Source organism: Amblyomma maculatum, chromosome 10 (genome assembly GCF_055883805.1).
Source record: "Amblyomma maculatum isolate TAMU_Amacu chromosome 10, ASM5588380v1, whole genome shotgun sequence".
NCBI lineage: Eukaryota > Metazoa > Arthropoda > Arachnida > Ixodida > Ixodidae > Amblyomma > Amblyomma maculatum.
The window spans coordinates 24,417,164-24,441,107 of NC_139353.1; the positions used below are offsets into that span (position 1 = coordinate 24,417,164).

The window sequence follows — 23,944 nt, forward strand, 5'->3', positions numbered from 1 at the left end:
TGAACTTCTGAGAAAGCTCACAGCTGTCCTATTCTCATACCCAGCATATCCACAGCCTTTGCACTGTACTGCATGCCCTGTATTTCAGAACCCAGTGCATTTTTGCGAACTTCACCGATGATCCTACTTCCCTATTGACATGTCTCATGTCATCATTTGATTCTTGCAATGTCTGTTGTGTGATCACTGCTCAAGCTGCCATTCCTGGTACTGCATAGATTGCAAACGGCATCATGTATCTCGTTCATGCTGTGTCGCTAGTTATGAGATAAGTTATGAGATACATAACGGTTTTACCATCAACGATAAGAAGTCTAAAGGCGTGTTATTCGCACCAAAGAACAAATATGTTGCATCAAACTATAACTTAAGATTAGGTAGACAGAACTTTGATATTGTGAAGGAATATAAAGTTTTAGGAGTAATGTTCTCAAACAGCATGACCTGGGACTGTCACATTGATTTGCTGAGTAAGAAACTGTCTTATGCCATGGGTGCTCTTTACCGATGCCGCGATTATTTCCCTTCCAATATCAAACTTAAAATCTGTCATGCACTTTCCCAGTCACACTTGAACTACTGCACGCTAGTCTGGGGAACAACCACTAAAAGAAATATTAAGAGACTGCTAGTATTAGAAAAGAAAGCCATTCGATGTGTTTGCAACGTGCCCTACCTCAACCCCACTAAGCAACTCTTCCTTCTTCTCAGGATAATTAACATCGACCGCCTTTATGAATACCGTTTGCTGTACCAGCTACACTATTCGAATGATCAGTACATAAAATTTCTCCATCTTCTACATGGCGAAATAATGCATGCCAAACATGAGACTCCGAGAAATCGCTAATGCAACATTATCGCACGAATTACTTTTGTCAATTACTGGCACACAACGTCCAATATATGTACAAATTAGATAGGTGCTGCTTGGATTGCAATATTTTGACATATGCAGAGTTACGTGGCATGCTCATCAATAACCTTTTATAGGGCCACCTGATTAACCTAACTGCTCAAAACGCAAAACAAAAGTTCCTCGTGTTCGATTCCGCACAACAAATTGTATGTTACCCCATTGCCTTGTTCATTTTCTTTAACATTATTTTTAACCTGTTCACATCGACATGCTGAGTAGGGAACAGTTGAGCGGCTTTGTTCGAGTGTTGACTACTTTGTGATGTTATGCATTCTTGTACATGCAGCCTACCATCTCAACTGTATTAATTTTGTTTGCACATTTTTTTGTACTGCACTCTTCCATACAAACCTGATTACAAAAATTTTGTTAGGCGCTTTATACTTATATACTGTTACATATGATGTTATATTTTAGATCACTGAACTTTCCTTGCGCACTGCTGTTCTGCCTATGGCTGGTGCCGTGGCCTCTTCAAGCTGCTCATGCAGCTTTTTTGACAGGGCATCCATTAACATTGTATATGTTGAAAACAAATTTGAATTGAATTGAATAAGCAAGGAACCTATCAGTGGCTGTTGGCTCCTTACTTGGCTCCTTACTTGTGTAGAGTTGTTTTTTTCAAACACTTTTGTGTGCATCCTTAGTGCTTGCATCAATAACAACGATTACCTCTGGATTTCTCCACAGGTCATCTTTCTCATTCACCACCGCCCCCACCTCCTGAAGTGTGGTATCTTCATTTTATACTGCCCAAACTTGTTCCGTTGCACTTAATAGATGACTGTTTCGTTTGGCTGGAGACCACTGTCCTACTCATACACGAAAGGGTTTAACGTTCCGAAGTGACTCGGCCTATGAGGAATGTTATAGTGGAGGGCTGACTTTGTACAATGCATAGGTGCATTGCTTTTTGGTTCCAACTTAACTTGACTGTCATGGCCGGGATTGAACCAATGTCCTCAGGATCAGCAGTTGAGTGCTATAACCACTGGCCACTGTAGCAGGGCATACGTGAAAGGTTGCCTTTGTTTTATTATTTAACATTATAAGTTGTGCTACTTGTTTCATATTCATTTTTAAAGGTCACCTAGAGCTGATGACAGAGTTGGCTACAGTGCTTTTGTTGTGTTGTCTTCTCTGTCATCATCTTTCTGCACTCATCAACTGTGAACAATTTTCTTGTTGGTCATTCTTGGTCACGGATCCTGGCTCTGGGAAGGCAGGTTTAGCAATGTTGGCTCTATTACAGCTGCTGTTGCCTCTGTTCTTGCCACATTTAGCATTTTGCCACCTGATACTCCCCTACAGTGCGGTCCGTGCTGTTTCTATTATTTATTTATTACCATTTTGATTAGCTTCCTGCAATATTGCCTACATTGAATTGATTCCCTTGGAGTGCATGGGGAACAGCAAAATCTATTAAGCTTGATTTTAGGGGTGTACTACCACTGTAGCTTTAACTCTGATAGTTTAGGACTGAACTGATGTAGCTAGCACTTCAGTGTTTCACGAAGCTGCTGGTTTTTTCGAGTGTTCATGCATTTGGTGAGTATTGGTACAAATGTTTGATGCAGTTTTTAGCTGCACTATCATGTTTGATTTCACTTGAAAACGTACTGTCTGCACTGCCATGCTCATCTCACCTGTAAATTTCTTGCTTCTTTATCATTAATCACAAACTACACCTTTATAAGCACCATTATAGAGGGAGGAAAGCTATCCAATATTTTTGCAAAAGGTAAACGACTTGCGCAAAAAGTAGATGAAGAAAGAGACGTGACAACAAGACAGAGCATCTACATGGCCAATTGAAATAAAGCTTTATTTTGAGGCTGAGTTGTTTTAAATGTTGTCTTGTTTAATTTGTCACTGTTTGAGCCGCTTCGTCGTTTATCAACCACATTTCTTTTTAAAGGCATGATTCAGCAATAATCTGTGTTGTTTTTAGGTCACATTTTAAGAAATGCTCTCTGTGTGCAGGCTCGGACACCACCTATGACAGCCGTGACTCATCACCTTGCCAAGAACCACAAGGAGGAGGTCGGCAGTTTGTGTGTTCTGAGTGTAGCTATGAGACAGACAGTCGCACAGAAATTGTGCAACACCTTTGCATCCACACAGGAGAGAAGCCCTATGTGTGCAAACGTTGTAGCAAGGGGTTCACAACGAAGAGCAGCATGATTGCCCACCTGCGCGTCCATACTGGCGAAAAGCCATTCAAGTGCAGTGTTTGCTACAAGCACTTCACAAGGGGTGATGGCCTTAAGACCCACATGCGTACACACACAGGTGAAAAGCCCTACCACTGCACTCAGTGCACTCTGAGCTTCTCACAGCGGTCCCTCCTGGCAGAACACCGTCGAACACACACAGGGGAGAAGCCATACCAATGCAGTTATTGTGGCAAGAGGTTCATAAGGAGGTCCTCCATGGTAGTACATATTCGCATCCATACAGGTGAAAAGCCTCACCAGTGCGTTTATTGCAGCAGGTCATTTACACAAAAGGGCTCTCTAAGAGGACATCTTCGTACCCACACCGGGCAAAAGCCATTCCAGTGCCAATTGTGTCCCATGGTCTTCTCTATGAAGGCAAGCTTAAAGTCGCATCTGAAAACCCACAAGAGTGCAAAATCATCCTAGCGTCAAATTTGCTTCAAGGAATTTGCATGCAACCTGCAGTATAAATTCTGTGGATAGAATTGTCACCGAATAGCAGCCAATATTCCCTTATACCTCTGTCACATGGGCACTTGTTAGGCCTTGGGAATAACGGTTCATTGCTCCAGCAGAGGCAGTAGACATGCAGTTACGCGTCAAAGCTTTGAGACCTTTGGGAGAAAGGCCCGTGGGGGAAAAGGCAGTCATCAGCAAGCTTTAAGCTGCGTAAAGGAGCATCCCAAACGTGACTGCCAGCGATCTACCTTGAAAAACAAACGTTGATGGAAATATAATTTTGAATGTTATATTTAAGCCTAATTCTATTTAGGGGTTAATTTTATGTTACAATGAAAGTTAAAAATATGTAGTGTTGAGAGGATTTTGCTTGTTTTCAGCAGCCGCATCGACATATATACATGCTTAATTTCAAAGCATGTTCACTCCTTTTGAAGTTCTTTCTTTATTGCCTTTCTGTTGTGCGTGCATATTTTGTTTGGCAGTGTTTGCTTGCTAATTTACTATTTATTTCGTATCACCATGCTTTAGTTGAACTGTTTTATATATTTAATGTGATTTTGCCGATCGACAGAAGGCGCTCACAGAGGTTACCTGAATCATTGTCGTCTACCTCCTTTTCACTTGCCGTGTAGCTATGCCACTGTTCCTTTTTGGTTTTGCTTCTTTAAAGCAATAAACCTCCTTTGCAGTAAAGACCTTGGAGAAGTGACGTGTGACCGGGGTATTAAGCTTGTTGCCTTTAGCAGCATTCAGTGGACCATCTGCTGTCTGTCATACTAAAGTAAGACAGTAAACAGAACTAACGTGCACCCATCATTTAGGTGGCGCATATTCTCTTTTACTGCATTAGAAGCTTTCAGGTTTGGTTTGGTCTATGTGGTATAACACCCCAAAGTGACTCGGGCTGTGAGAGACGACATAGTGGAGGGCTCCGGAAATTTCGACCACATAAGATTCTTCAATGTGCATTGATATTGCGCAGAACATGGGTGTCTTGCTTTTCACCTACATCGAAAAGCGGCCGCCGAGGCCGGGATGCGCTCCCGCTTTCTCGGGCACAGCACACTACCGCGGTGGGACATTAGCAGTTTCTAGTCCTCTTTGAAGAAATACTATTTGTGTGTGTGCCTATGTGTATGTGTGAAGCCTTCGGAAGTAACCTCTGATGGGTGCACTCAAGAGGAGCAGCCCTGTCCAGAATAGATCTTAGTTATAAGCCTCCACCCTACAGAAGGCCTCCGTTTATCACTCATTTGCACCCCTCACCTAGCTCCATGTTCCAAAACAATAAGTTCACACAACTCAGTGAAAAAGTATTGATGAAATAAAATACACATTCACAAAAAAAAACATAAATGATGGACTTTAATGTCTAAAGTGATGCATGTGCTATGAGCAATGCTGCAGTGTAGAGATCTGAGATAGTTTATAGTGCCTAGGTGTTTTAAAAGTGCACTGTAATCTCACCGCACATGGGCATCTCTCGTGCTTTGCCTTAATTAAAACACAACTACTGCGGCTGTGATTGAAAACAGGTTCTCTGGCTCTGTAGTCAGGCACTCGTATCACATAAGCCATTGCAGTAGAGTTAAAGGCGGAAGTTGAAGACGATCAGTGTAAAAATGCGTCACATTGTGCGGTTTGCCTTTCCATTTTTTTCCATTTAGGTTTGGTTGATATTTCATTTGTCAAGAATAGCATTTTTAACATAATAGCATTAAAACCCTGTTCTGCAGAAAATCCGGCATCATTATTGTGAGAGAAAAATCACGGGCATATGCCTCTGGCAGGTGGTAAGTGGCAATCGACATGGCCAGGTGCAGATTGATTGTATGATTGTGTGACATCGCTTAATACATCTGATGTGGCAGGAGCTGCCCTCTAGGGCTTCTTATTTCAGATGGAAAAGGTGAAGGGAATGGAGCCCTTCAAGATTTTGCGTTTCATGTCAGGCCTGCTACCCCTGTGCCTGCAGGCATGTTTGTATGGCTGGGTTAATGCATAATGTAGATTGCGACTGTGTGCAAAATAGTATGTGGAGATAATAGAGGCACAAAATAAGAGATTAAAAGTACATGCGTGTGAAAGACTTCAAGGGTGAGCCACAGGTGGGAGCCTTAACAGTCTAATCATACCCTTAAGGTGAAGCTGAACCGCTTTTCTTTTTTCTTTTTTTTCATGTAGTTCAACTAAGTGATGTCACTCAGCCATCCATGGCTGCATTTGGTGGAAGTTGCAAAGGGGAGTTTTGTTCAGAAAAAAATAATGCTGAGCATTTGTCTTTGCTTGAGTGTTGATTATCTAATATTCTCTTCTGTAGTATGAGAGCTTCTCGGGCACAAATACTCATCTCGGACAGTGGGCTAAATGTCTGTCACATTACCATCTTTACGCCCCATGAAAGTAGGAAAGAGCAGTGAGGCATATTTGGTTATGTTGGTTGTGCCCAATAATGAAGTGTGCCTCTTTTGTTTGTTTTGGCATGTACCAAAAGCATTTCCTTGCAGTCAGTCTTACTCTTCCTTTGTTTGTCAGTGTGGTGTCTGAAGCTGCTCTAAATTTTTGCTATGACCTGAAAAATAAATATAGCTCTGGTTCCTCATTTCGTGGGTATTTGTAGTATCTTAAGCATTTTCTTGACTTCAAAAGAATTCTGGATTCAATGGTTGTTGTGCAGAAAAATATATGCACAAAAAAAAAATTATGGCCTTTGGCTAAGCATTTTATTCAATATGTGGCTGGCACTGACTGGTAAGGCAGAAACAGAAATGTTAAAATAATCGAAGTGTCTAAAGGTACGTCCGACGTATCCATTCGATTCTCGTAAAGATACGGCGGACGTCGATATACAGGCTCATGGCTATATGCACGTCGAACGCGGCCACATTCCGCTTGCTACGCGTGAATGATTTTATCCTCTATGATATCAGCTAGCCGGACTCTCGATGAGGTGCTACGAAGAGTGCATCCGTTCTAACATAGAATACGGTCTTCACTTAGGGTTGTGTACGGCAAGCATCGCTGTCACGCGCATAGCTGCAGGCGATGCTACGTACTGCACCAGCTCCACCAGCTGGCATCGAGATACGCACATTCACGAGCAGCTTTCGCTTCGCACTAAACTATCACCTCGATCTGCCCCTTGCATTTACGCTGTCTTAGGTCGTGCATCGACCTCCGAAGATCTAGCGCTGGCACAACACACACGCACCTCGCCGTGCAGAACATTCAGCAGTCCAAAGTATGTATGTGAAATGGCATTATGCTTGTTCCTCACATGCAGACCGAGGAAACAGGATGTTTCTAGCTAAATTCTTTGTTTAAATTCTACCTCAGAGTCGTGGCAGAAGACATGCCGAATCTACTAGAGGCCTGCGCTGCTACTGCGGCGAGCTGCACATCGACTCGTCGAGGCGAAGACCTACTGCACCGCACCACAAGAGTGCACAACCGGAAAGACGGAAGCGCGAATGATCCGATTTCCATGTGAACAGCAATGTTCTTTGTGCTTAGCCTGCATCTTTTTCTTGTCGTTGAATTTTGCGTACATGTAGTTTAAACCTCCGCATGCTCGAGGTTAGCGTGACCCGACTGAACGGCCGCGCAGCTTTGAAACGATCGGGATCGATATGCATGCATCGCCGGACTTAGCTACACGGTAGAATATGTGCGCTGCACATTTCGTTGCAGAAGCTGACTCTTGGAATTTTGCAGAGTGTGCCATGCAAGTGATCGTTGCTACAACCACGCATCCATGTTCCAACGGCTGGCCTACCCCGAGGCGCATAAATGTTCAACCGTGGACGTATCAATGATCGAAGAGAGGACAGATTTTCACAATATTGGGCGCGAAATCGATAGCTACCAGTGCTCAGTGTTAGAGAAATTCTGCCTTGATCATGCGCAATTCAGTGTTTCAGGTGTGGTCTGTAGCTATAAGTTTGAACAGTTCGCCTGTCAAGTCAGCGGCGCCAGCGATGGACCGGCGGAGCGATTTTCCACGTTACACCGCTGTCTAGCTAGAAAGCCTACCTAGGCGGCGTTTGACATTCAGCTGCTTTTTGTGGTCCCCGTAATTTAAAGCAACGCCTTCAGAAACGCGTTAAATGTTAAAAAATGTATTCTCTTCAACAGTTTCACTCCAGGCTGTCAAAGCAGGCGGACGTTGATAAAACAGTTGAGCACTCGTCTTTAGAAATCTGTAGAATCGCCTTCAGTTTGTAGAATTATTGGAATAGGTCACTTTCCGATCGCTGGGACATAGACCCGCATGACAGCGCTGTCACGTGAATAAGGACCACACCAGACCGAAAGCTTGTCTCATATAACATAGCTAACCAAGGTATACCTTACAGCATTGTATTGATTTTTATGGTGCATAAGCAACTAATTCTGCCATGCACCAAGAACAAGGTGTAATGTATTTATTTTGTGTGTAATGACTAAAATGTTCTTTAGGATGTAGCTTGTTTAGGAACATTTTAGGAAACCAAAAATTCAGGAAATTTGCACGTCTCTCCTAGAATCATGCTGGTATGGAAAAGGATCTGTTGCAAAATTGTACAAAATGTTTCCTCTTATTTTCTCGACTCTGGCGCACGTGTAAGATATGGTTTATTGTTAGTTCATCTCCACACTCCTTGCATATTGGTTTGTCCTCTTTCATAAGTACAAAGCTGTGTGTGAGGTGTGGATATGTGTTTTGTGAAGATGACCTAAAATGGCCTCCATGTTGTGTTTTTGATTACTGCATGATTTCCATTCCTTAATGACAGGTTTGACAAGTATAGTTTGTAGTTTATTTCATTGTTTCAAAAATCCTGCCATTTCACTCTCACTTTTCTTCGTACAAGCTTCTTGGTATCTTCATGCAGCATATTCACCCTCTGTAATTTAGCATTGCGTCAAGGTAACCTAGTTATTTCTTTTCATCACCTTTCAAGACAACTGTCCCGATTTCATAAAGTGTAGGGTTTCTGACAACAGGAACTCCTTGGAAGTCGTAAAAATAAATGAGATCCACAATCATGAGCTATCTAGGTAGATAGGTGTGCATATACATGTCCATCGCTCAGTGGAATGGTGTCAGTACGCTGTTAGAACAGGTCTTGTGGTAACAACAACCATTGTCTGAGGTGGTCCTTTAATGGGCATTGAAATGCTATGTAACTACAGGTACTGATAGAACTCTTGATCATGTTATGTGATGGTGCGATCCTTGCATGCATATTAGGTATACATTTCAGAATTTGCAGTGCACCACTTGACCATTTGCCACCAGTTTGTGTGAAAATGTATTTGTCATGCATGTTAACCAGTATTTAACAGATGACCCCTGTGCACAAGCCAAAAGTGCCATGAGCCAAATGTCACGAGGCCACACGACATGGCAGGAGCTGTTAAGTCAAGCTTACAAAGTTATATTTAAAATATGTTCTGCAACGTTTCAGCTCCAATTAAGAAAGGTTGAGACTTACAGAGGTCTATGCCAGGTTGTCTATCACCTAACAGGGCAGCCTACGACCGTATGCTAATGAGTATATCTGAGATAACAGAGACATGAATTATGGAATTAGTAATTATGTTTGTAGCAAAGGGCATGTAAATTAACGGGAATCCACAGTGGGATCTGCAGACAAGAACCATTAATGCTGGCACACCATACCCTTAAAGGTGGAGATTAGGAGTCTCCCTAATTTTTTTTCTGCTCAACGCTTGTCATTTCCTTCGTTCTTCCAGATGAGGAAGATGTGAAAACGATAGCATCGAAAATTCCAGAGACCATCGTTAACAAGGATGCTGATCCCAACAGCGTAAAAAAGGAATTTCAGAAAAGATGGGTAACTAGTAATGCTGGCAACAGTTGAAGCTAAGTGGAAAGGCATGAAATTGAAATGTAACATATGCAGAGATATGTTGCGAGACGACCAGTCTGTGGTGTGCGACATCTGTCTCCGTTAGTTTCATCAAGTGATTGGCCAAAGCAGATGGGGCTTGTGGTTTTGTAATAAGTGCAGTGTAGTAGCATAGATGCAACCTTGCCCATTAATAATTGGAGTTGAGTAAGTGCATTGTTTTGTTTTTGTAAGATGTTCATGGTTTCCATGCAAACATTATGAGAAATTTTTTCCTAGAGAATGTTTGCTGAAATGTGAATATAATGTTCAATAAAATTGCTATTTACTTTTTCTTGTATACATTAATTCTGTGAAGAAAACCACAGGCTAGAAGGAAATGTAATGGCATGCATTTTGATACTTGGCCCCGTTGTGCTGGCTCAGTAGTTAGAGTGCTTGGCTGCTGAACCCAAAGATGCAGATTTGGTTCCAGCCACAGCAGAGGCATTTCAATAGAGGCGAAACAATAGGCTGTCATCCACCGTGCGGTGTCAGTGCATGTAAAAGAACCCCAGGTGGTCGAAATTATACCGGAGCCCTCAACTATTGTGTTCCTCATAGCCGTAGTTATTTTGGGATGCTAAACCAGATATATAACACATCATACTCTGAGTAAGATGCTATTCATGGTCAGTTAATCATACACTAAATGATCAATTTATTTCTGCATGGTACAGCAGCTGTTGTACAATTTTACTTTAGCCTTCATGAAGAATATCACACTGGCTCCACATGGCTTTCTGTTGACCCTTGATATGCGTCACAATCACACACCCGAGTATGTATTTGTCTAAAGGCACCTATGCATGCAAGGAGGGGACCATTACTTTCCACTTGTCAGAACTGAAATGCATGATCCACATCATTTCTGTAATTCAACTGCTTGCTTTTTGAACTGTCCAGCATTGATGCAAGTTTCAAAGAACTTCAATTAGAAAATTAATCTAAGCAGCAAACCATGCCATGAACTGCTTCGGTTTCATCTTTAGCAACTGTTTGGGAACTAAAATTAGCCAAATGTTGCAAAACATAGATGAGAGGTTACAAAATCTAAAAAACAATGCAGCCTACCTGTGGCATGTAGGGTTTCACATCCTAAAGTGACATATGTAGCTATGAAGAATACCATAGTGGAGAGCTCCAGACTAATTTGACTGCCCAGGCTTTCTACTTTGCATTGACATCTTGCAGAAAACAGAAGCATTTGCATTTCACCTGCACCAAAGTGCGACTGCAATCACTGGTATTAAACATCACGACCTTGGGGCAAGTAGCCGAACGTGCCACTAAGATGTCGCAGCGTGTACATACATGCTATACATGTCAACCTTTCTAGCATTAGAGCTGTCACATGCATGGCAGATATTCATGTTCAGCTTTGGACTGACAAGTTTAAAAGTGTACTATTTGTGTTTTTCTAGCATGAAAAACAAAGGAAATTAAGGAAAAGCGAAAAAAAATGAACATAATATGTTGAAAAAACACTAGTCATTAACACATAAAGCATATTCGTTCCTTTATTAATGATAAAGTGGCCTTCAACAATAGTATAAAGCCTGAAAATTTCGGAAGGTGCTGTGCCAGGCAGCTATTTTACAGAAACCTGAACCATTTCACCTGTAGGAATGCGCATCCCGGCGGTGTGGGCTGGGCACTTATTTTTCGGTCCACTCCAACATGCGAAAACTGCATCATGTGCATTCCCATTTTCCGAGTTTTGAGCTCTGTAGTACAGGCTAACAAATTGTCGATGACTTATTTTCGTCTGATTGTTGCACAGCGCGTGTAAATAAATTACTACTGCACCTAATAAACACTGACATGCACGTGCAACATCGCCGATCATAAACGGACACACTGATGTCCGTCCGGGCATCGGCGCACTCATCACAGCACTCTTCGTAGTCTCACACAGCACTCTAGTAGGACGTAATCCGTAATCACAGCATCTCACGGTAAGCACAAACCACACCTCCAGTTGTACAACAAACACGAATGACGCGATGCTTGGGCTAGAGACACGCCGGCGGTGCCCAGCTTTTTCAGCGCCGCTTGTACTACGTAGAACTTGCAGCACCAAACCTCAATGCGAGCAGAAAGCGATGCGTTACGTGACGCATCTCATCACATATGGAAGTGAGGAAACTTTGAAGAATCAAAACTACATAATTACATAACGACCGTCGTAGACGTTAATCCACATGATAACGAGGACCAAATGAGCGGGCGTGCGGGCCGCGGGCTGGCCGTCAACACCGCGATTACATGCGCTTGCGCTCTGGTCGTGCTTGCCACCCTGCCGCGGTCCAACTCACGTAAACCTATCATCATGCCATCACGTAGTATATCACCCATTCTAGGCACTATTCTTGCCACTGTACTATTCTTTGTGATTTCACATTTCACGCATGCAGTATGTATACATACTTCTTGCACCTCGTACGTATGTACACATGGAGGAAGTATGTACACCATGCGTACACCTCATACCAACTTCGATTTGGCTACATATGGCTACCATGTTGTTGCTACAACCACATCTGGGGATCTCGGACTCGGATCCGTCCGGCTTTCCCGACGGATCCCAAGGCCCATATCGGAGAAAAATGCGTTGGGTCCGTCGGAAGAACCCTACCGATCGGGTCCGTCCGCCGTACCTCTGAAAAATATTTCCCGGATCCGTCCGACGGATCCCGAAGAAAAACGCACCGGGTCCGTCGGACGTACCTTTAAGACCACTGATCGGGTCCGTCGGACGTACCTTTAGCCACAGCCTAAAATAATTTGTTATGGGGCAGAGAAATCTGTTATAACTTTAGTTATATAATCCTTCATTCTGCCATGGAACCACCCTCGGGTTGTCCATACTTTCCCTCTCTCCTCGGTATTTCATAATTTGTTGCCAGAACGCAAAAGGTTTTACGCTAGCTTCACTATCATTGTCCTCCTCTGTAGACTGTATGCCACTTGGAACAATGCCTCTTCTCCTGTCCTATCGCCCACAGTCCTTGGATCCCTTTCCCTTCACCCCTCTTCTGGAGTGCTAGGCTGTCATCGGCAAAGCTGGAAGACTAGCTTGCCCGTTGGTCAACCAAGCGGAGGGCATGCTAAATAAAAGTCTCTTAAACAAAGCGTCTATCTCATTTGCTTAATATATATATATATATTTAACTCGGAGCATGTGTCCCTTTTTTTTTTTTTTTTTCATCTCGCAAATTTAAATTTCAACAAGCCCATTCACTGTCCTCGACCAGTTAACTTGGGAGAGGGGGGGCGTATTGCCGTTACCGTTCACCTGCTATCCTACTCTTGCTAATTTTTTCTATGAACGATATTTATTGTCTCGGGGCATCAGAGCGTTGTTCACATTTACTACATCTGCGCAACAATCGCATCTCCCCCGACTGCTCCGACCTACACGAAGACACGCCGCCGGCCGTGTCATATATAAGCGCTTCCATCCAACCTTCCAGCTTTTTCGCTTCCTAATTACGGTCGCCCTTGTCTCTCATTGCACTTCCGATTGCCATTTGAGATCAACCCGTGCGACTCATTTCCCTTCCAGCCTCCTCAAGGGTCTCATGAAAAATCTCGCACAGACTGCCGGCGGAGCAATATCTCCCCCGGGTTGGCTAAACATTCGAAGACCATTCCTTGACACTTGCACTCACTGCGCTGCACGTATGTACTACTAGTTCGTCCCCCATGGATTTCCTAACTTAGCCCATCAAAATCCAGACGAAGTCGGCTACCTCCGCCTTCCCTACTCCTACAATGATTTAAAATTCGCGCCCTTAGCTTCGGGTCAAGTCGCTTGTGCAGCTGGGGCCCGGAGCCTCGAACGCAGTCACATATCGGTATCTCAAGGGATCTCCTCGGAAAGTAACTGTACTTTCGGCTAGGGAATACGCGTACTTTTTGAGTTCGATGTTTTAAGTGGAGTGGCTTGTGTTGTGTTTTGTTTGCATCGAAGCTCTCAGAGTGGAAGGCTGAACGTCTGTTCATTTGAAGCTCGACGACCCAAAACGCTTAATGACAGATGTTGCAGCCTGTCTCAACGAGACAGGTGAGATGATGGGAGATGGTGTGATGCAGTTTGTGTATGTGATTAGGTGCGTTTAGACCAATGTATACTCCCTGCCTTTTGTTGTGCAGCCTCGCGAGCCTTCGTTTCTTTTTTTTTTTTTTTTTTTTTCCCCATTTTTATTTTTAAGACCCGTGGATGGAGTGGAGAGCTGAGCGCGCTTGTTTACATTCGTCTGCAGTTTTGCACTTGCATCACTAAAATTTGTAGCTTCAACGCCACGCGATAGATGTGCCACGAAATAATGTATTAGCACAGGTCAGTTCGTGTCTGGGGCGCGTAGTACGAGCTCCCAGTTCGTGAAATTCGTGGACTGAACGGTCATTCCAGCCACCAGGCAAACGAAGTACGGGAACATGTAAACGCGGGAGCGTTAAAGGCCTCTTTCTCCATGAAATGCAGTGTTGGCGTTGTGAACAACAAATCACAAGCATGCCTCTAGGTGGTGGTGTTAGGTGACATGGCCTGGCACCTGATTTATCGGCGGGTTGTCTGATGACATCTTACCAGAGCACATGGCATGTCTGAGATAAGGGGTTGCAACTCCCTTCCACATGGGAACCATGCCCACTCTGCCCAGGACCCTTAGATCCTGACGAGGAAGTTGTACTCAAACAAGCTCACATTCATTCTAGCTTGCTCGAAGTGGGGCTTTATTCTATAGAAGGGGTAGAAGTGCTGCTCCAATTGCTTCATCCTACTCCATCCTGCTCCAGAATGCAATATTGCTCCAAAACTGCTCCAAACTGGCTGTTTTGAAAGTCATTGCACCAGTGGCAAAGATATGCTTCTTGCACTGGGCTTAGTACAAATGAAAGTTTTTTAAGGGAAGGAAGCATGGAGCATAATAAATATAATAAATATTTGTTGGCAAAGTAAATTTAGTATGAGCCACCGGTGATTGGAGATAATTGCGAAAAAAAAATTCACTGTGTATGTGACGTAGCACCTCGTCTCAGCCTTTTGAATCGCCGGTGGAGAGAAGTAGATCAGCAAGTGAAGCAGGTAGCGCAAATTACTGTGAGCCATTAGGAAGGAAACTTTTCCAACTGCAAAAACTGCATGAGTTATTCTAATAGCTCTGCTGTGAAAACAAGCAGGTTTGCCAGGCCTACGGCAGACAAAGCCAAACTTGAAGCGTTATGGGTTGGTACGCCAAAGCTGCCCATCACTAGGAAGCATCTCAAGAGTGTTGGAAAGGCATACAGGGTCTATGAGCCCCAGCATTGCTCAAGCAAAATTGATGAACTTATTGGCAGGAGGCAGTGAAGCAAAAAAGCTGCAGAATGGAAAGTCTACCCTTCAATGCCATCTTTCTATATCCCAAAACTGTTTCAAAATGCTCAAGCTTGCTTCCACCCCTGTAGACCTCCGTCATATTTACAAACGGAAAAGACGATCGAGGTCGTGCTGCAGTCGTCTGCGATCCCACTGTAGGCAAAAGCACGGGAGCGGCACTAGCGCCAAGCTTGTCAAGGTGCATTATTGTGGTCTGAAGGCGCCTTTTTGGCAGACGAAATATCCATGTGCTCAGGAATTTACTAGCCCAAGCATAGGATCAAGGATCATGTAGCACCCCATATCTGGGGCCTTTGAGGTGTATTCTAAATAAATAAAATAAAATAGATATGCACAAGATATGGAGCGGAAATGTCATGCCCATTAATCTGCACTCCAAATTAGTATCGCTGCTAGAGTGCATCGAACTGGTAGACTCGACATTTGAATCTATCAAGTCAAAATAGGTAAGTGCATTAGGTTAGACTAGATGTTCAGTTATGAAGTGCACCAGCAAGCGTTACTTTTGCTGCTAGTTCCAAGTTTTTGCTAAGGTCGGCCTTTATTATATTATATATCTTTACATGCTTTGGCCGTTTGTCATGTCAGAGATGAGTGCGAAATTGGAAAGGCATTGAACTTGCATAAAAAGAAGTCAGATTGGAGATTTTATATTTCAGAAAAAGAAAACTGCAATTATCAAAGACGTTTGATCTTAGAAACGTGCTTCAAAACATAATTCAAATGCTCCAAAGCTCTTGTTTCGTTGCTTCAAAACTGCTCTAAAATGACATTACTACTGCTCTCAAAGCTGCTCCGAAATGCTTGAGCCTGCTTCCACCCCTGTTAGGCCAGTTTTCACATATTGCAGTAGCTTATAACTGTATGTTGGAGGCTATCTGTGAAGTAATAGAGGCACAAGTTAACTGATTAGTGATTAAGCGAGTAGCAAGTGCATGTACACGAAAGACGAGCTGCAGATGGCACCCAGTAATGCTGTCGTGTCGTATCTTCAACGGCAGAGCCTAACTCTATCCAAAATTCTTTTCTCTGGACTGTTATTTTTCACAAACCATCCTTATCAGACACACTGTGCCCGCTGCTGCTGCTACTATATAAGGATTTGCTTATAGGTGGGTACACTGATGGCAGCATGCGTCAGACCAATCGGGACAGGGCGATCATTGAAGAGAGGCCATAGAGGTTGCGCTGGTGAGTCACTCCGAGATACAAGCTTTCTTTCAGTGCTGACTAAATTCAAAAAGCTGCTTTTCGCAATTCTGGAGACCGCCCGTTGTATTAGAGAAAGACCCTCTTTAATGGGGTGTTTCCCACATAATTTTTCAACTATGTCAAATGGAAAACCATTTCAGATCTTCCATTCCGTCTCACGAGTCCTCATACAAAAGAGATTGTTAGTTCTTAGCCTCCGCAAAGGCTTGCTGAATTTTTGGGTCAGCCAAGGACAGATGCCTTTAACATTTTTTTTTTTTTTATGCATATGCCTTTGTTCATTTCAAATGAATTGGAGCTGAGAGGTCTAAGAAAAAGTTTGCCGGGGAAGACTGTTTGAAAATAACTTTTGAAAATAACTGTTTTACGTCTTCATGAGCCAATCATAGTTGTGAAGTCTGGAAAGCGGCATCTTTATGTGTTGTTTCGGCATGAAGGTGCGCATCAGCTACTGAGGTTATTGACAGTACAGTACTGTGACCTCCCACAGTGTATGTAGGAACTGGTTGACTTGAAGGGGGTTAGCAAAACGTCCATTCTCTCACTGTGCTTTTTAGTGTCAAATATGGTGTTCAATAGGACAGTTCAGTTCCGTTCAGTCGTGTCCGACTCTTCGTGACCCTATTGACCATGTCACGCCACGCTTTCCGGTCTCTCACTATCTTCCTAAGATCAGATAACTTCATCTGCAGTGCCTCGAGGATGCCATCTAACCATCGCGTTCGCTGCCTACCCCTTCTCCGGCGACCCTCAACCTTTCCCAACATCAAATCTTTCTCCAGCGACTCCTCTCTTCTCATCAGATGACCAAAGTAGCTGAGCTTTAACTTTAGAATTTGACCCTCCAATGAGCAGTCAGGGTTTATGGTCGACAATATTGACTGATTTGATCTTCTGGCAGTCCAAGGAACTCTCAAGAGTCTTCGCCAGCACCACAATTCAAACGCGTCAATTCTTCGGCGGTCAGCCTTTTTCACAGTCCAACTCTCGCATCCATACATCACAACTGGAAAGACCATAGCACGAGTTATACGGATCTTGGTTGGCAGACTAATGTCTCTGCTCTTTACTAGGCGGTCAAGGCTAACCATTGCTCTCTTTCCCAGAAGCAGGCGTCTCCTAATTTCATGGCTGCAGTCTCCTTCCGAGGTAATCTTGGAGCCCAAGAAGAGAAAATCTGTCACAGCTTCCACTTCTTGTCCCTTGATGCTCCAGGACTTGATAGGGCAAGACGCCATGATCTTTGTCTTTTTAATGTTCAGTTTAAGCCCAAACTTCTCACTCTCTTCTTGTACGCGCATCGGAAGTCTCTTGAGTTCCGCTTCACTTTCTGCCATTAAAGTGGTATCATCCGCATATCTAAGGTTGTTGATACGTTTTCCAGCAATCTTCACTCCAGCTGAAGACTCGTCCAGACCAGCCTTCCTCATGATGCACTCTGCATATAGGTTAAATAGGCAGGGCGACAGTATGCAGCCTTGCCTCACTCCTTTCTCAATCGGAAACCAATCAGTAAGACCATGCCCAGTTCTGACTGTGGCCTCTTGCCCTTCATACAGGTTCCTGAGGAGACAGATGAGGTGAATTGGAACTCCCATCTCTTGGAGAGCTTGCCACAGTCTGCTGTGATCTACGCAGTCAAACGCTTTCGCATAATCAATAAAGCAGAAGTAGATGGGTTTCTGGAACTTTCTTGCTTTTTCCATGATCCAGCGAAGGTTGGCAACTTGGTCTCTAGTTCCTCTGCCCTTGCGAAACCCAGCTTGCACGTCCGGAAGCTCCCGATCCACATACTGCTGCAGCCTACCTTGGAGGATTTTCAACATCACCTTGCTAGCATGCGAAATAAGCGCGATCGTGCGGTAGTTGGAACAATCTTTGGCACTGCCTTTCTTTGGAATGGGGATGTAAACTGACCTCCTCCAATCCTGTGGCCACTGCAGGGTTGTCCAAATCTTCTGACATAATGTATGCAGAATGTTAACAGCGTCATGGTTGAGGTTTTGAAGCAACTCAGCTGGAATGCCATCAATTCCGCTAGCTTTGTTCTTAGCAAGGCTGGCTAAGGCCCATTCAACTTCACTCTTCAGGATGCCCGGCTCGAGATCAGTGATCACAACCGTCTTATGTTGGGTTTGCACATTCGGGTCCTTCTTGTACAGTTCTGTGTATTCCTGCCACTTCTTCTTTATCTCTGCGGCTTCAGTGAGGTCCTTGCCTCGTTTGTCCTTTATCACGCCCATCTTAGCACAGAAGCTTCCTTTGATATCTTTGATTGTCTTATACAGAGCTCTTGTGTTCCTTAATTGGCTGTTGTCCTCAACTGCTTGGCACTATATGTTCAAGAAGGCATTCTTATCTCTCCTTGCAATTTTCTGAAAATCCGCATTGAGAACCTTGTATCTTTCTCTTTCCCCCATAACTTTTGCCATCCTCCTTTCCTCGGCTATTTGCAAAGCTTCTTCAGATAACCAGTTTGCTTTCTTGCATTTCTTTTGCTTTGGAACTACCTTAGTAGCAACTTCTTGTATTATATCACGAACATCAGTCCACATCTCTTCGGGCTCTTTGTCTTCTAGATCTAATTCTTGAAATCGATTCCTCACTTCCACAGCATATTCTAATGGAACTTGATCCAGATTATACCTGAAAGGCCTTCTAGTTTTCTGCGTTTTCCTCAATCGAAGCTTAATCTTGGCAACAAGAAGCTGATGATCGGTGCCACAATCGGCCCCAGGCCTTGTTTTTACTGCTTGTATAGCGCTTCACCATCTCTGTCGGCAAATAATATAATCGATCTGATTCCTGTACAGACCGTCCGGCGAAGTCCATGTGTACAGGCGCCTCTTGTGCTGTTGAAAATGAGTATTCGCTATTGTCAGGTTGCTTTCTTGACAAAACTCTACTAGCCTCTGCCCAGCTTCATTTGGCTCACCAAGACCGAACTTGCCTGTAATTCCGGATATTTCTTCACTCCCTACCTTAGCATTCCAGTCTCCTATGAGAAAAACGACGTCTGATGATGGGGTGCGGTCTAAAAGGCATTGTAGGTCCGCATAAAATCTCTCAACGTCAGCTTCTTCAGCAGTAGTGGTCGGTGCATAGACTTGGATAACTGTTATGTTGAAAGGGTGACCTTGGATCCGAAGTGAAATCATTCGGTCGTTTTTGGGGTTGTACCCTAGCACTGCTTTGCCCATTCTTCTGTTTACTATGAGAGCGACCCCATTCCTTCTCTTGGATTCGTGCCCACAATAAAAGACATAATGGTCGCCGGAGTTAAATTCTCCCATTCCGGTCCACTTGAGCTCGCTGATACCCAAGATATCAATGTTCAATCTGTCCATTTCTCGCTTGACGATATCCAGTTTACCTTGCATCATAGATCTTACATTCCATGTTGCTATGTGATACATCTCCTTGCAACATCGGACTTTCCGGTCGCTTCCCGACACATCCACAACTGAGCGTCCTTTTGGCTTTAGCCCAGCCGCTTCATTCGTCCTGGAGCTACTAGGAATCGCCCTTTGTTCATCCCCAGTAACATATGGGACGCCTTCCAACCTGGGGGGCTCATCTTCCGGCGCCATATCATTAATGGTATTGTGACTGGCCATAGGGTTTTCTTGGCAGGAAATACTGGAGTGGGTTGCCATTACCTTCTCCAGTGAATCACATTTTGTCAGAACTCTCTGCCGTGACCTGTCTATCTTGGGTGGCCCTACACAGCAGAGCTCACGACTTCATCGAGTTTCGCAAGCCCCTCCGCCACGACAAGGCAGTGATCCATGAAGGGGAATAGGACAGTTGCTGGAGCTATTTATACAGTGTGACTGAAATTTGGGCTTTGTGCTAGTGTTCATCTGTGGCCCTCTGCATGAGACCACCTAGATTAGTGCATTTTAGTTTGCCAACCATTGCTTTGTATTTGACCTTAAGTGCTAGAAGATAATTTTTCATTGAATGAACTTATGTTTGGGATGCCCTCTGTGTGCATGTTTCTCGATCTGGCTGCGGTCATTGTTGCTGCCCTTTTCACAAGTGTCTGCTCTGCTGGTTCATTGGGGTTGTCGTGACCTGTAATGACTTCTTTTTTCATAAGGTTTTGCTAGCTTTTTTTTTTTCTTATGTTTAGCTTTAACATTAAATGCATAGATTTTAGGATTTTTAATCAATTTCTTGGGTACTGGGGTGCAGATATGTTCACATGTTGCACATAATTGAAATTAACATTTTTGATTTTCTCATTTGTAATACTGATTGGTAGAATACACTAAATATTTATACTTGTCTGTTGCAGTAGGTTTTTTGCTTTAGCTTTTCTTTTCTGTTCTCAATTCACAGTAGTGTCTTTTATCCCTGCCTGGGGCCGAATTTTGGGCCGCTCTACAATTTAGAGCGCTCTTATTAGCAATTGTGCCTGTGATGCAAACTCAACATTTTGCAGAACTGTACTCTCTACGTTTTGCAATTATGGTTGAGTTTCTCTTTGACTTTTTGATGGCTTGGATAATTCTGTATCTCAGACGAGCTTCGTAAAGGGACCTGCAGATGGTAACTAATAATGCTGTTGTATCATACCCTTAAAGGTGGAGATTAAGTGTCCTCTCACTTCTTGGTTTTTATAAATATATTTTATCACATTTATTGACAGCTACATTATGGCCTGTCATAAACATGCAAAACAAACTGCAGGTTCTTCCACGTGGGTGTTGTGTTTGCAGTTGTACGCTTGTTCGCTTCTGGGACGGCGCACACATAGGGCTGAGAGCATCAGTGCTCTTTTGTAAATCAGTTTGTAGTGAATAACATAAAGGTATTTGAAATGTATAGCTAGCATAGAATATATTTCTGCAAATTTCTGTAGTTAGGGCACTCAGCTGCTGTGCGTGACGTCACAGTTTAAATTCCTGGCCTTGGCAGCCATATTTTGGCTGATTTTGTACTTGCGAACTCGGTGTATGTTAAGCAACTCTAGGTGGTTGAATTTTTCTGTAGGCCTCTGCTGTGGCATCCTTCATAACCAAGGTCTTGCTTTCGGGCATTCTGTAACATACCATCATTTACTGTAACATGCCATCATTTATTTGCAGTTTTCATTTAAATTTTTTCAAGGCGCAGAGCTATCAGCCCTCAAATTGAATTGATAACCTTTCAGAAATTGCCTAGGAGTTAATCAAAATCAGGCTTCACTGTGATGGTACTGATTGTGCAGCAATGCCAAGTTTGAATTAAGTTCAGTCAAATGAAAATAGTTCCTTGAAATGAGAACATGTACTGTTTCTAGAAAAATGTGTACAGAGAGCATTTTCTAAAAAAGAAACATTTTTTTGGTGCAGACTCGGACAATGCTCGTAGCAGCAGCGACCATGACTCATCACCTCGAAGAGGATCACAAATAGGAGTGCGGCAGTTTGTGTGCTCCGAGTGTGGCTATGACACAGACAATCGCAGCGAGATAGTGCAGCACCTTTGCATCCACACGGGGGAGAAGCCCTACACGTGCAAACTTTGTGGCAATGGGTTCTCAAGGAAGGGTGCTTTGAATGAACACCTCCGTCTCCATACTGGTGAAAAGCCATACCACTGCAACTACTGCAGCAAGCGGTTCCCAAAAAGTGACAGCCTGAAAAAGCACATCCGCACTCACACTGGCGAAAAGCCCTACCAGTGCATTCATTGCACCCAGAGCTACTCACAGTTGTCACTCCTCGCAGAGCACCTTCGAACCCACACAGGGGAGAAGCCACACCAATGCATTTATTGTGGCAAGAAATTCATAAGGAAGTTCTCCATGGTTGTACATGCTCGCATCCACACAGGTGAAAAGCCATACCAATGCTCTTTTTGCAGCAAGACCTTTATAACGAAGGGTGTTCTGACAGGCCATCTTCGCACCCACATGGGCAAGAAACCGTACCAGTGCAAGTTGTGTCCCATGGTATTCTCATCCAAGGCAGACCTAAACACACATGAGAAAGATCATGAACTCACAAAACCTCTCTAGTGCCACATTTTCCTCAGGGCATTTGCATTGAGTTGATATAGCGTGAACAATATTGTGATGTGAAGGCACTATAGTTTTACAGCTGTTGCAGCTTTTGACTGGGTCTTTTGCTGTTGAGAGGGGAATCTGCAGACAGCCATTATTACTTCTATGGATTTGCCAGTTTGGCTGAAAACCTTTTGTGATAATTAAAAATTCATTTTCTAATGGGATGCAATAGGGTCTGTTGATTAGGACATAGTAAAATGTTTTATGGAGCTACATTGCCAGGGAAGGGGTGTGAGGGGTGACGAAATTTTAGGGCAGAGAATTTTTTAATTTGTGCTTATGAAATGTAAACAATGTCAGGGAAGTATATTGGGCCAAGGACGGATGAGTTCGTTCTATTGCATGGTTTTGCTTAGCTTTCTCATATGTGCAGAATACCAAAAGTATTTGTGATTTTTTTTTTTTTTAAATTCGACCATGCAGTGTGTGCCCAGAATATATCTCTAACACATGTTTTTAGTTTTTCAGTAAGACTGGCTTTTTTAGCTGTACATTTCACATTAAGTGCAATCTTAACCTTTGCTGTGCTATTTTCTGTGTGCTCAGCTTATGCCATAAAGTGAATAAAGAGCACATTTGAAAGATTTTGACTTTGGTCAGTACTCATTGTGTTGTGGGTAAAATGAAGCTGTAGTTTTGCTAATATAAGTCTACAGTATGGTTGCATTGGATTCAGAGTTACATTCTCTTTGCAGCTTTTGGTGTTGAAAAGCATGCGCATGTGTGTGAGTTGCTGTTTGCATAGTTGCAGCCATCTGATAAGGCAGAAAAGTTCTGTATTTTTTGGTCTCAATAACATGTTTTTAGAACAAGCACAATCGATCCAGGTCATATAAAGATTGACGGAATTAGCGAAATGGTTTGACACATAGATAATTTAATATATAAAAAATGGCAATAGGTAAGCTTCTCTGTGAAGAGAAGCAAGAATACACTGCACCCACACTAATGACATGCTTCTTGTGGCAACGTGCTTATTGGTGTACTGGCAGCATACCACTTGCAATGTTGCCAATAGTTGCAATGCTGTCAAGGCCTAGCTTGTTTACATCAAAACCATAGTGGATGATTCTTTTAACTAGCTGCTGTCTATCATAGAATGCCTAATGTTGTTATCAGTGTGCTATAAGCAGAATAATCTTTCAATAAAGTGAGGTACGGTTTATTTACAATGTGCCTTTGACACCGATGTAAGTGAAGCACACCAGGCAACGGTCGCCGTTAGACTTGCCATCATTTGGGTTATCATCACATGACAAGATGCGCAGAGAAAGTTGCCTTTTGTTTTTGACAACAGTATTGCTCTGGAAATCGGCGCAAAAGACAGAAGGTTGTTATCAGGGCTTTTTGGATCATACCAGTTGGGAAACTTCTCTTCAAAAAGTGACTGCTTTTAGTACGAACTTTTTGGATGCCTATGAATTGTCACACGAAGCGGTCAATAGAAGCTTTCTGCTATTGCCATCATTGCCTTCTGAAAATCACCTTTTTTCTTTTTTTTTTCACCTTAATTACCTCTGCACTTTTATATCTATGAATTTTTGCTTCTGCAACTTTTGAACATATTTTATTTTCATGGCGGTCGTGCATTTATGAAAAATCTGAAAGTTTGCAATTTTAGACACAATTTCCTTTAATGGCTGCAGGCGCCACCACATTCATAGACACCCGAAATTCGACCGATCAAAACCTCAATTTTTTTTTTTAATACATGGGCCCTATGAGGAGTGTTCACAACTGCTAATATTAAAGAGCTCTGGGTTAGCATGCCTTCCGTCTTGAGATGACTAGTACTCA

The 23,944-nt window shown here is 43.2% G+C and overlaps 1 protein-coding gene across 1 annotated transcript in view; it reads left to right on the top strand.

Moving 5' to 3' along the window:
- Positions 1 to 23,677, top strand: part of LOC146175891 (uncharacterized) — a 36,656-nt gene extending 12,979 nt beyond the window's left edge. The window contains exons 5-9 of the mRNA XM_084581219.1: positions 1,567 to 1,652; positions 2,903 to 2,973; positions 5,501 to 5,575; positions 15,993 to 16,071; positions 21,432 to 23,677. Coding sequence (XP_084437345.1) covers positions 1,567 to 1,652; positions 2,903 to 2,973; positions 5,501 to 5,575; positions 15,993 to 16,071; positions 21,432 to 22,099 — 979 coding nt within the window. The 3' untranslated portion in view covers positions 22,100 to 23,677. The remainder of the gene's footprint in view (positions 1 to 1,566; positions 1,653 to 2,902; positions 2,974 to 5,500; positions 5,576 to 15,992; positions 16,072 to 21,431) is intronic.
- The last annotated feature ends 267 nt before the right edge of the window (positions 23,678 to 23,944 follow it).